The 12184-nt window shown below is 36.7% G+C and overlaps 2 protein-coding genes across 5 annotated transcripts; one reads left to right on the top strand and one right to left on the bottom strand.

Moving 5' to 3' along the window:
- Positions 1 to 158: 158 nt before the first annotated feature.
- Positions 159 to 2062, top strand: PIERCE2 (piercer of microtubule wall 2). 3 transcript variants are annotated; one of them, XM_085303374.1, is made up of 2 exons: positions 159 to 170; positions 1229 to 2062. In XM_085303374.1, the coding sequence occupies exon 2, from the start codon at positions 1235 to 1237 to the stop codon at positions 1586 to 1588; it is 354 nt and encodes a 117-aa protein (XP_085159500.1). In that variant the 5' UTR covers positions 159 to 170; positions 1229 to 1234; the 3' UTR covers positions 1589 to 2062. The 3 variants fall into 3 exon arrangements, with proteins under 3 accessions (XP_085159500.1, XP_085159499.1, XP_085159497.1); XM_085303373.1 differs by lacking the exon at positions 159 to 170 and adding an exon at positions 226 to 542; XM_085303371.1 differs by lacking the exon at positions 159 to 170 and adding an exon at positions 257 to 288.
- A 967-nt stretch (positions 2063 to 3029) lies between these two features.
- On the bottom strand, positions 3030 to 12166 carry DNAAF4 (dynein axonemal assembly factor 4). 2 transcript variants are annotated; one of them, XM_085303370.1, is made up of 10 exons: positions 12001 to 12166; positions 11275 to 11422; positions 10357 to 10490; positions 9471 to 9711; positions 8596 to 8741; positions 7904 to 8013; positions 7062 to 7215; positions 5990 to 6095; positions 4827 to 4873; positions 4338 to 4420 (listed from the first exon to the last, which is right to left on the bottom strand). In XM_085303370.1, exons 1-9 carry the CDS (start codon positions 12121 to 12123, stop codon positions 4863 to 4865), a joined length of 1173 nt encoding a protein of 390 aa, XP_085159496.1. In that variant the 5' UTR covers positions 12124 to 12166; the 3' UTR covers positions 4338 to 4420; positions 4827 to 4862. The 2 variants fall into 2 exon arrangements, with proteins under 2 accessions (XP_085159495.1, XP_085159496.1); XM_085303369.1 differs by lacking the exon at positions 4827 to 4873 and having other exon boundaries at positions 3030 to 4420.
- Between the last annotated feature and the right edge of the window lie 18 nt (positions 12167 to 12184).

Below are 12184 nucleotides of genomic sequence, written 5' to 3'. Positions count from 1 at the left end.
GGGTGCACCGCGCGGGGAGGGGGGCGGCCGCCCCGCTGCTATGGCAACGCGGCGCCGCCGAGAGCGGAGGAGCGAGGGGACTCGGCCTCGGGGGCGCCGGCGCTGCGCGGGGAGCTGCGGCGCTGCGCGGGGAGCTGCGGCGCTGGGAGGCGGCGGGCGCCATCTCCGCGGTAACGGGGCGCCGCCGGGCCCCGCTCCCGCGCGTGTACCCGGGGCAAGGGGTCCGCAGGCAGCCAGCACCGGCAGGATGTGCTCCTCCTCGGCCGGGACGGGTGGAAACGCACCGCCGTGAGCCGCGAGATACCCGTTTCGGAAAGCTTCCCCGGGCAGGAGGGCGCGGAGGCGGCGGGCTGGCGTGGCGGAGGCGGCTGTGCGGGCGCGGAGGAGCCCACGCACCCGGGACGGGCCCCGCGGCGGCCACGGCCCACGCCGCGGGCATGGAGGCCCCCCTAGGGGCCTAGTATTGATTCCCAAAAGAAGCGGGGAAAAGCAGGCCTCGTTAATGAAACAAATACAGGAAGAGGCAGTTTGTTYGTTTGTTGGTTGGTTGTTTTTTTTTCCTTAACAGTTTTTATCTAGGCAGGCCCTTTAAATCTTAAAAGATTGAGAAGCAAGGAAAAAAAATCCTTGCACAGTGGCTTGCTCAGCAAAACTGAGGCASCTTGATCAGTGCAGTCTTACTATGTGCTCTTCAATCCCACAATAGAGCACTTTCCATTCATATATCTGTCATGTTGATGCTTTCCCTCCATGGAAAAAAATGCATGTATGTGAACACAAGCTATGAAAAGCTGTAATTTGAATGTATGCTTAGGGTAGGGTTTTTTAGCATACATATTGCTATGCATTAGAAAAGGAAAGTTCAAAACAAAACCAAACCACCCACAAACCACCCTTACTACATCCTTTCCTTAGCTGTATTTTTATTATCCTTACTAATTATTCATATCAAAAATACCAAAATATTTTTACACTCAAGATTATCRCTAACGCAGAAAATGGAAATCCACTTTTGTTACCATATTTCAGAGTCAACATTAGTCCATCTATCACTGTCCACTGCTTACTAAATAAGGGCAAAAGTTAGCAGTGTTACAGTTCCTGACTCTCCATTCTGCATGTATTTCAATACACATCTTGAGCAACAGTTTGTTGACCACAAACACTTAGTAAATGTGAAATGTTTTACCATCATTTGAAAGCCTGACTGAATCCATCTCTTCACTAGGAAAAGATGACTTCTGCTGAGAAACTGCCATCAAGTTCCAACACCGAGATAAAACCTCCTCCTCATCTGCCTCTCTGCACAAATCCTGGAAATCCTGTGTTTTCCTGTATGCTGGATCCCAAAACACTCAAAACCAACAGTTTTTTGACAAAGCCTCAGATTTTATTGTTTAAAACAACTTCAAGCGAGTATGGTGCTATACCACCTACCTCACAGATGGTACCTTGTACTTACCATCCCAAGGATCAGACGTTTTCAACACATTTGCTCACCTGTGGGTCATTTAGAAACAGCTATTTAAACACTGCTCTTGACAGAAGTAGGGTATACGACTACCCGAATTTGCAGCACACACTGTAGAAACGCATCTCTCATTTTCATGTGTGTTTATTTAAAGACTAGGCACTTAGCAAATTCAAATTTGTTTTCCTAAGGTTATTTCAATCATTCTGTGACTAGCCTGTCAATATATGATTTAGTTTGGTTTTGTTGGGCCAAGTACAACGTATCAAGCAGGATGTAGTCCATTGGATAATACACTTGTCTGAATCAGACCTAAACCCATAAAAATAAAACTTCTGAAACCAGAATGATAAATGTATAACTGATTTATAGAAAGTGTTAAGTGCCAGAGAAATTGACCTGAAGACTTACTTGTTTTAATTAAAAGTATTTTTCTGGTTTAAAAAACTATGCCAGTCTTCACATTTTTATATAGCAAGACACAAATATCAACATCGTGCATATGACTGATATGCTATACATACCATCAACTGAAGTGTTGAAGTCAGAAGCTTAATAACCATTTGCTCCCAGTACAATCAGATCAGACAGGTAGGCATTATTCATCTTGGCAAACACGTTTGCTTCTCTAACCTTAAAAGAGGACACTTTCTATTTCATAGCTGCCAATTCCAAATTAACAGCTGAAAAATTAACTATCAAAATTCATTATATCCAGCACTGTATTAAAGCTTTAAAAGTATCATAATACTTTGGGGCAGATTTTCTTTCCTGTTACACACACTTTACACTGTATGGTGTTGAAAAGCAAATGGGAATCATTCATACAACCCCCAGCTAAAAGTTCTCCTTGAAGAAGAGGGTGCCTATGAAGTGTGGAGCCATTTAACCAATTCCAGTTTGCTTTTCTTCTTAAAGTGTAGGCCAGGAAAAGAAAGTGGCTGTAGGAAAAGGTGTCTACATCCAAAATAGTCTTTAGGGGCCATAACCAATCACTACAATATAAATAGCCAATACAGATACATGCAGATTGTTCTAGCAGGCTCTGGAACCAAAATAGAGAATCAGGAACCTGTAAGTAGCTTCTGTTTCTTTACATTTTCTTATCTTCACTTCCCCTCAGCAGATGTATGGAAGAACATAGCCATATTTTAGTAAGTGTAACATTACACYCAACTGAGGCATTAAAGCTCCTGCATTGCCCCCCTCATTCCATTTCAATGCAGTAGGTATCTGCAGAAGAGAAGGAACAGCAGCTATCCTACCCACTTCTGCCTCACCTCAGCACTCCTCTTAAGGCTCTAGATAAAGTAGCTGGAGGCAGCATCTGCAACTTCTTACTGTACCAAAAAGTACAAAAATTGCAGAGGGTAATGTAAGTCTGCATAATAAATATTTTCTTCTAAACAGAAACCTGAAAGTTATAAATGGTATTCAGGAAACAAGTTGAAGTGGAAAATCCACAAGTCCACAAAAACTGCAGCTGAAAAGAACGTATTTGAAATGCTCACGATTTCCATAAAACATGTAGCATAACAAAACTGCTTCAAGCTCAGTGTTTCAGGTTGTTATAAATAAATAAAAATATTAATGTATGTATAAACAATACCATTCTGTATTACATTCTTTCATTAACCAGAATAACAGGTGCACAACTTCAGAACACGCTATCATGCTTCATGTTGTTTTACAATACTTGTAACCTGATCAGGGTGCTCCTTTTTGAACAACTTTCATTGTAGCAGTTTTCCTACGATACCGGTCAATGTGAACCCAGTACAGATTAAAATATTAGTTCAAGAAATATATATATTCTTATATAGTTACAAATATTTTTGATTTAGAATAGCTACATTGTAAGATTACTAATTGTACTAGGATGAAAAAAAAGTGAGTCATATCATATTCATTGATAGGACAATAATCATTACACAGCAATACAAAACTACAGATTTGCATTTTTTTCAATAAACTTGTTTCATCAGCCCAATAAATTCTTTCAAAATAGACTGTAAATATTTAATGTACATTGCTTACTGCTAAAAAGTATGTTCTGCAGTGCATAAAATTACCTGTAACCTCTCAGGCTTAGATTTTCCAGATTGGGTGCCTGAATTAAAACATCTCAATACAATAGTTTCAGATGTGCCAAACAGTACAAACACTAAGAAAAGAGGAAAGCACGCACACACACACAGAGACAGACAGACAGACTGACTGACTTYCTGTCTTCTGCAGGAATTCTGAGTGCTCAACAGGCATAAAAATTCAAACTGTTTATATAACACCAAATCCTGAAGTCTGAGACTTTTAAGCAGATATATTTTGGAATATTTCCTATTGCAAATCCATATAAAATGTCAGAAGTACATGAAATACATTTAGAAATTTCGTATTTCACAACAGATATTTCCACTAACGTCCACGACCACATAACCATTTCAGCTCTGGTGGAGGAAAAAAAAGTTAACAGTGTTGACCATATGTAGCTACTGAAGTTGTTTAAAAATCCACTCTTTAGATTCAGTGGATATTTCCAGACAAATATTTTGTTTAATTATGAGTAATTTTAAATAAAGTCCCAAAAAAATGCTTTATTATTCAGATGATCCAATCTTTCACAGAAAGTAAATACATGACAGGTTTGACTCAAAATGCTATAAAACATATCCAAATATCTCTTACACTATTATACTTCCCACAAAACTGTAACACATATCTAATCTTTTACTAATTTTGTAGTTGCTCTGAGTGTAACAGCAAAATGCCTAGTTAACAATGTTCTGGGCAGAATGTGAACCAAAATTCCTTCTCCTCAAAATTTCTTACTTTTTTTTTTTCATGAGTCTTGCAATGTTCCTTGAATTATTTGTCGAATCTTCTCAGCATCTTTTTCTATGGTTTCATTTTTAGGATCAATCTTGAGAGCTGCTTCATAATCCTGGAGACCTAATATAGATGCATTAATAAGCATGTCAGTCAAAGCAAGAATACGTGATCCTCTTCAGCAACTAACTGGAAATAAAAGCTACCTAGTCATATGCATAATAAATATTGATAGATAATGCTATTGAGTACAATGGAATCAGAACAACATTATGCTTAACTTTGTCAGTAAATAAATATATATATATATTATTTTCAAAGATTTTAGTGGAAACATTACGCTCTGCTACATAAACATTTTCAGTTACTGGACTTTTCATAGTAATTCTTCTACCCGCAGATAATCTTGCAATTGTTGTAGGTATACCATTTGGTTAATAAATATAGAAATGAGCACTGCAGTCCAGTCAAATAGATTCTACACCAGAATCACAGTCTAAATTAAAGCACAAACATACTGGACATTTACCATACATCAAGGATACGAGATGGATGAAGAGAGTGTTCAAAAGCATTCTGCAGGAAACAAAAAATTAAAGACAGAACGAAAGTGCATGGAAACAAGAACAAATACATGAATTGTGAATACTAGAGCTTATGAAAGCATGTAAGAACAGGAAGGAATATTACATAACATCTTGTTCAAAATTTCTTTTAATAAGGTTTTCACATGCAAATGAAGCTGTAAGAGCAGGGCAAAGGGATTCAGAGGTAGAAAAAGATGAGAGGGATTTAGAAGATCAGTATTTCAACAGTGACATTTTGAATATTCTTCTCTTTCTGTTATCATCTTATATTTCTAACTTTGCTTTGCAAAACCTAACTGATACTACTAGATAACTCAGTAGGGATACTGTTAATTCAGGTCTGTTCATACAGATTACATTTTGCTCATGAAAACAGATTTCATGCATAGGTTTATAATGATATGTTACTGAGCTCTTCACAACTAAATATTTTAGAAATCTTTAAGAGGAAAAATACTATTTCAAGTAAATATGTTCTGTCATTGCTAATAGTGTAAATATAAATCAMATCTCAAAACCAATACAAAGTTGCTTCATGAACAGCAAAACTAGTGCAACCTAACCAACTGAGCTAATCCTAACCCCCAAACTAGTTTCACATCAGCTTGTATCCTATATCTGAATACTCCCCAATGTAAAAAACTCATCTCCCACATTTATCTTTCTCTGATCTCTCATTCATTGCTCAGTAATACCAACATCTCTTTTCCTTGGCCACCAAGTTGTTATGTTCAATAGGTTGATCAGTGGCTGTTATGCACACAAAGACCAACTACCCAACAGACCAAAGACAGGACACACAACTCACTAAAGCTATTTCCTTGTCTTCCTCAGTTTTCCTAAAACTTGTAAATTTTTTTAAAATAAGATTGAAATTAACCAGTAAATTAAAATAAAAAATTTTAAGGTCAGTGGTATAGAGGTTTATAATGAACAGAGATGCAGATTGTATAGGCCTCCTTTAATGTCTCTCCTGAAAAAATAAAGGTGTGAGCAGTCTTACTGACCTTAACAGAATTACTTGCATACGTCATTCTAAAGACAAGCATATGCGTTCACAAGTGCATAAATAAATGCATAAGCATTCACAAATTCAGGATCTTACCTTCAGCATATAATTCCAGTTGACAAAATGCTGTTCCACGTCTCACATATGCTTTTACTCGAGCATTCTCATTATCAGGAACAGGTGGTGTCAGTAACTCTAGTGCCTTTATAGATGAAAACGCCCAAAATATTTATATCCAGATTTCCTATATTCTGGCTTTTCTCATTTATACGAGAAAAAGAATATACCTAAAGAATACTTCTCTCACCTAAAGGATACTTCTCAGGTTTAACTATATAGCCTGTGAATCTAGTCACTAAGATTTGTATCTGTCACCCTAGAGCCACAATTTTATAAATACAATGTTACTGCCTTGGCTAAAAAACAGGACATATCATGTTAATGTTATTTAAAATCAACTACTATTTTCAAATATGAGATTACCTGCAATGCTACAAAAAAAAGTATCTAAAAAGTGCATGTGTTGTAGCACTTTTTACTAGAAAAGTTTCAAGCCTCAAGTAATTTTCAGACAGTTTTCTTCAAATTATTCAGGTATTGTTTGAGATCACTCTTCTCATTCCACAAATAATGGTTGCTAAAACATAGAGATGATCCAGCCCTATGTTAAAAAATATTAAATATATATATATATATAATATGTATGTATGTATGTTTTTTTGTTTGCTTGGGGACCTGCGGGAGGAGAAAGGAGGAGGAAGTTAGGTATCTTCCTCCTAACTACCACCTTTCGTTTTCCCACCAAATGAAGAATAATACAACTTATTACAAAGTGTACTGGGTATATGATGTATTTTTTCCTGCTGCAAGTACTCTTATTTTCAAGTGTAGATATTCCTACAATATTTCTCCTGTGAAGAAATTGGTACTGCATCAACATACTTCCATTCAGCCCCAATAGGTCTGAGTATTTATTTCAAAAAAGTTCTGAAATTTCATTAGTCAATCACAATGTCAAATTTTAAACTTTCACCATGGATTCTGTATCTCAATTTTGAATTTAAAAGCTATTTAGTGATCTGCTTGAAACAGAAACCACCCATTGCTATAATAGATCATAATCGTGTATAAGATAACAGTCTGAAAAATTATATGATATTATTTATACCTTAGAGGAATCTTCAATGGCTTTGTGTAAATTTCTCAATTTAAGGTGGCAAGCAGCACGATTCAGATACAGTACTGGAAGCTTATTGTTTAGCCGGACTGCAAGGTTATATGCATTTACAGCTGCCAAATAGTTTCCTGTTGCAAACATTTTGCTAAGTGTATAACAAAAAGTAAAACATGCATTTTAAACAAGGTGGAACATCGTCAAATGAATATTTACTTGTTAACAACTCATTTTTTAATTTAAAATTTAAGCATTAGAAATGGTCAATTATAACCTTTTCAACACAAATTTCAGTTAAATTTAATGCTGACAATATAGCATTTAGATTTCCAACTTGACAAAAAAAGTCATTGCTTAAAAGCAATGAAGAATAGTAAAAGGAGGACACAGGACTGGTGTAAAAGCTATGTATGTCTGAATATGACTGTGTAATCTAACTTTTGTACAACACAGCTACATAAACATAGCAATATTTGTATGAAATTCCTGAAGTTTTAAACAGATGTTTAATGTCTCAATAAAAAAATAAAAAATAGTAAAAAACAAAAACTTACATTTAAAAAAAGCAAAAGGAAATCTGCCTAGATTCTTCCACTAATTAACTGTCTCAATATTAAAATGTGCATCATGTGCTTACATTGAATTTGTCCATCGTGAGCTTCACCAGTTGGATCTCGTGASTTTTTATCAGCCTAAAACTCTACACACTATCAATAAATTCCCCCCCTATGTAGACACTCATTGTCTGTGTTTAGAATAAATAGAAATATCTCATAACAACAGCCTTAACTAATAAATTTGATTTTAAATGCATCTTCAAATGGAGTCTAACTCACTTTCCTTTGTCCTTTAACCAATCCGGATTCTTTTCATCTTCTTTTAAGTCTTCCAGCTCAGATAAATCAGCATTTATTGTTCTTCGAGCTTCTGCTTGCTTATGTAGCCACTGTAAGTATATAATATGAATGTATTACTTCTGCAGGAAAATTTATATCAAAAAAAATATTTTGCTTTCATCTATTCATTCACTTCTACCAAAATAATTCTCTTCACCACATACTTTTGGATAGAGATATGAGAAGCTCCAAGTTTCACCAAATATTTTATTGCTATGTATGAATTAAGGTTACCACACAACCAATACATTTTTGTTTGCTTGTTTGTTTTGGTACTTCCAGAAGCAACTGCATTCATCCAGTAGAGTTCAGAAGAAACAACTGTGAACTTCTTTTTTAAAAAAGACAGAATTTAAAGAAGTTTAAAGACAAAAATAAAGAAATTTCAAAACTTGTACATAATGGAATTCAACTAATACTGCAATTTTTTTTTTTCAAAAAATAAAAACATAAGAACGTGCTATTTATTATTCTCCACAATCAAAAGCTTGGTAAAAATAATTTAGATATAAAAATATTTATTTAAATTACTATTTAAAGAAGACTGCCTTCCTTGGAAGATGGAAGTATTGCAGAACTTCCATCCTGGATGATAGCAAAAGCACTACACTAAAACAGAGAACAATCCTTACCTCTTCCTCTTCTGCTACCCGAGATTCACGTAGAGCTGTAGGAAAAACGCGTGACGTAAAGTTGATTTTAATTGTACCAGCAGATCGAGGTGCTGGTAACAGTTCTTCTTTTAAATTCTCTGAAAACATACTATCAGAATGAGGACCTGCAAAGAGAATTAGAGTACCAGAAATGAAAAATAAAGGGTTATTTTTTTTCCTGTTTTTCTAACAAACTCCAAAGTACACATAATTTATCACTCTGCACATTAGAAATAAACCTCAAGCTATTACTTGAGAACAAGTTTTGACTTCTTTCGAAGGAAAGGTTCTTAAAAGGTTTGTTCTTACTATATTATACAACCTATTTACTGGCTACATTATCTGTCACAAGAGAACTAAACATTTCTGTGACATCCATACCTCAGGCACTTGTTTGGTTCCCTAGTGGGCCAAGTTCAACAGTTAAAACTAACCTTAACAAAGCAAACACACAACTAAAACAAAAACGAACACTTTTCTGTTGGTTTAGCTTCCTGAACCAGCACTCTTTGTACCAAGATAAAGGCTACAGAGAGCAAAAGGAGACTTCTTTGCRTGTCAACTAGTAGATAGTTCAGCTGTAACATGAATTCCACCTTCAGAGAGATTAGAAATGTTTTCTGCCTTACTTTTCTAAAGCTTGGAACAAAAGTTGCCTGTGTATTTTCAGTGACTTAAAAGGGAGCTAAGGACTCTCATGCTTTAGCCCAATAAAGAAACAGAAAATAAAGACACAAAAATAACCTCAAACTGAAAAAAATGTTCAGTGTGGTATGCGGAGACAAAAATAAACGTCCAGGAATAAAGTTTTATAATGCTTTGAAAAATAACAAAATATACTCCAATAATACAACCTTTAGTAGATTTTACTCTGGTCACAGAAGTTCCTTCATTAGGAATCCTAAGTTTGTTTATTTTTTCCTTTTGCCTCTCCTTTAGTTGTTCTACTTCTTGATGTAGTTCCCTTTCTCTTTGTATCCTTTCTTGTCTCGCAATATCTGTTTGCTGTTTTTTCCACAACTCCAATTCCCTAGTGACCTTTTGCCGTTCCTGTTCTTTCAGATTTTCAATTCTTTTTCTTTCCACTTCTTCTAGCTGTTTGTAGAATAAAACTGATATGTAATATCTGATAGTAATAAGAGAACTGAGTAAAAGATACCATTATTTCCCAGTTTCATATGCCAAGCCCAGTACAATAATTAATGCAATAATACAAGCAGAGTTATTAAAAATGCTGAAAAATGCATTTATTTTTAGACATAAAAAGACTGGTCATTTCATTTGTATAGACATGAAAAAAATTTCTGGAGAAAAAAAGTATCTTAAAAATACATAAAATTCAGAAGAACTAACCATCACACAAAAAGGTAGTAACAACAGGTCTGGTGTAACAAATAACAATGAATAAAGAAGATTTTAAAAAGTCAATACATCTTTCAGCAACAAATGATTACACACCCATACGACTGCAAAGGCCACAAAAGTTTAAGTTTTGCCAAATTATTGTACTTTTCTTTCAACTGACAAATATCTGAGCTCCTCATCAAAAATTTTCATTGGCATTACTAATGAAAAAGTGACAACTGCAAAGTATTTGTTCGTATTATTCTCATAAATACGTTTTAAATACAAAGAAGAAAGATTTTCCACTTCTACAATAAAGGTAAGTATCAAACATCTGCCAAATTAGTTGGCAACTGCTTACATTTACACATCTGACAGAGGTCCTTGTAAACTTACCTTCATCGTGGCCTCCAAAGCATACTTTTTATGTTCCTGTTTTGTAACTTTTTTTGCTTCTGCCTCCTCTTTCGCTTTTTCATGGGCTTTTAGAACAGCACTCTCTCTTAGATACTGCAGTTTTTCCTTGTTAGCTGGGAACAAACAAATAAATAAATAAATAAATAAATAAATAAATAAATAAAAGCTACTAATTTAGGCCTAAAGTTCTACTGTCATGTACTATGTTCATAAAGAAGTCCAAGTTACTTCATCTGAGAAAGGGCAAGAAAATATGGCTCAAAAATCCATAGAGTGGATTCTATCAGGCCCATCTCTGAAAAAGAAAACCAAGATTTACTTAAACACAAAACATACCAGAACCAGCAGATGTTCTGTATAGATCTGTTTTTCCCTAATTCTAACAATGAGCAATAGGGTTTAACTTTGCAGAGATCCAGCAGCAGAAATTTCAGAGTTTGTTTTCGTTTTCAAGGTTAGGGCAGAGAACTTTTGCGTCTCCCTCCCACACACAAAAAAAGGTTTTTCTAGTAATTTAGATCTCTTTTCAGCTCTTCAGCAAAAGAACACAACAGTGACTGCCAAAAGTTAGATTTTGAAGGCAAATGTAAAACTGGTAAGATTTCAAATATCACCTACAATTTTCTTGAAGTGGTGGCAGGCAACTCAAAACAAATGGTGCATGATACAAGATCCTCAACTAAGACCATACTTTCCAGTGACAAATTACAGTTCATAAACTTCCCGAGATTTATCGATACTACATATGCAAAGCCACCTGCATAGGTAAAAGCAGTACTTTTTTAGATCAAACAATGCAATTAGAAAAGCAGCAAATTTCCAAACTCTTTGGAAAAAGAGTTTTGAAATAGCTTTGGTTCTGTATACATAATTTACTTTTCACAATAGAGAACTTACCATTTTCCATCATTAGTGAATCCCACATGGCAATTTCTTTTTTGTACAAAGTGAAGAAAATGATTCCATTTCCAATCTTTGCTGTGCTATTTGTGTCATCAATAGGAGCATATAGAACTGCTTCAAATAAGAAGGGAGGGATGCTTACCTACAAAAATAGCAAATGTGTACTAATATATAAAGTTTTRTTGCATATCAAGTAAATATTCAAAATATTCAGTACATGTAATAAACCTCAAGAAACAAATTCCACTAACAAAACCGTAATTTGCTTAGTATGCTGTACAGAGGCTATACATTTTATTACACCAAGTAAGAGATAGGAAAATGTTCTTCAGAACCGAAATAGAAGCAGTGGACTTCAAATTTGTATTTTTTTTTTTTTTTTATTCACAGTTTGTTCAGATGTGGATAATTCAGACCAGTTATGAGAGAAAAGGCAGCCGGTAGCTGCTGAGTGTGGGTGAGGAGGAGAATGGTGATAAAGCGACCCTCTCCAGCGTTACAGGCGCTTAGCAGCCCGCAGCGCACACGGGAGGAGGCGACGCCCGAGGCTAGGAAGTCGCCGGCGCTGCCCCGGCTCGCCGAGCGTGCGCTTTGCAGYGCAGCTCCGAGCGAGCGCCGAGGCCCGGCCCCACGGAGGCAACGGAGCTTCCCGAGGGAGGGGAGGGCGAAGGCCAAGGCCGCGGAGCGACCCGGGGGCTGGGGGGGCCGCGGCCGCCCCACCTTGAGGTACTGGTCGGTGCAGAAGATGTTGGCCGGGGTGGCCCGAGCGCCCCGCAGCGGCAGCGAGAGGTACACGGCCGAGTCGGTCTGCCGCCAGCTGTAGTCCCGCAGCCACACCGGCATGGCGGCCGCGGTTGCTAGGGGCGCGCCGGCGGCGTTGCTAGGGGAGGGGGGAGCGCTTCCG

The sequence above is a fragment of the Rhea americana genome, unplaced genomic scaffold, assembly GCF_003343005.1.
Source record: "Rhea americana isolate MKP2758 unplaced genomic scaffold, rheAme1 scaffold_2, whole genome shotgun sequence".
NCBI classification, from domain to species: Eukaryota; Metazoa; Chordata; class Aves; order Rheiformes; family Rheidae; genus Rhea; species Rhea americana.
This window is presented reverse-complemented; position numbering and strand designations above follow the sequence as displayed.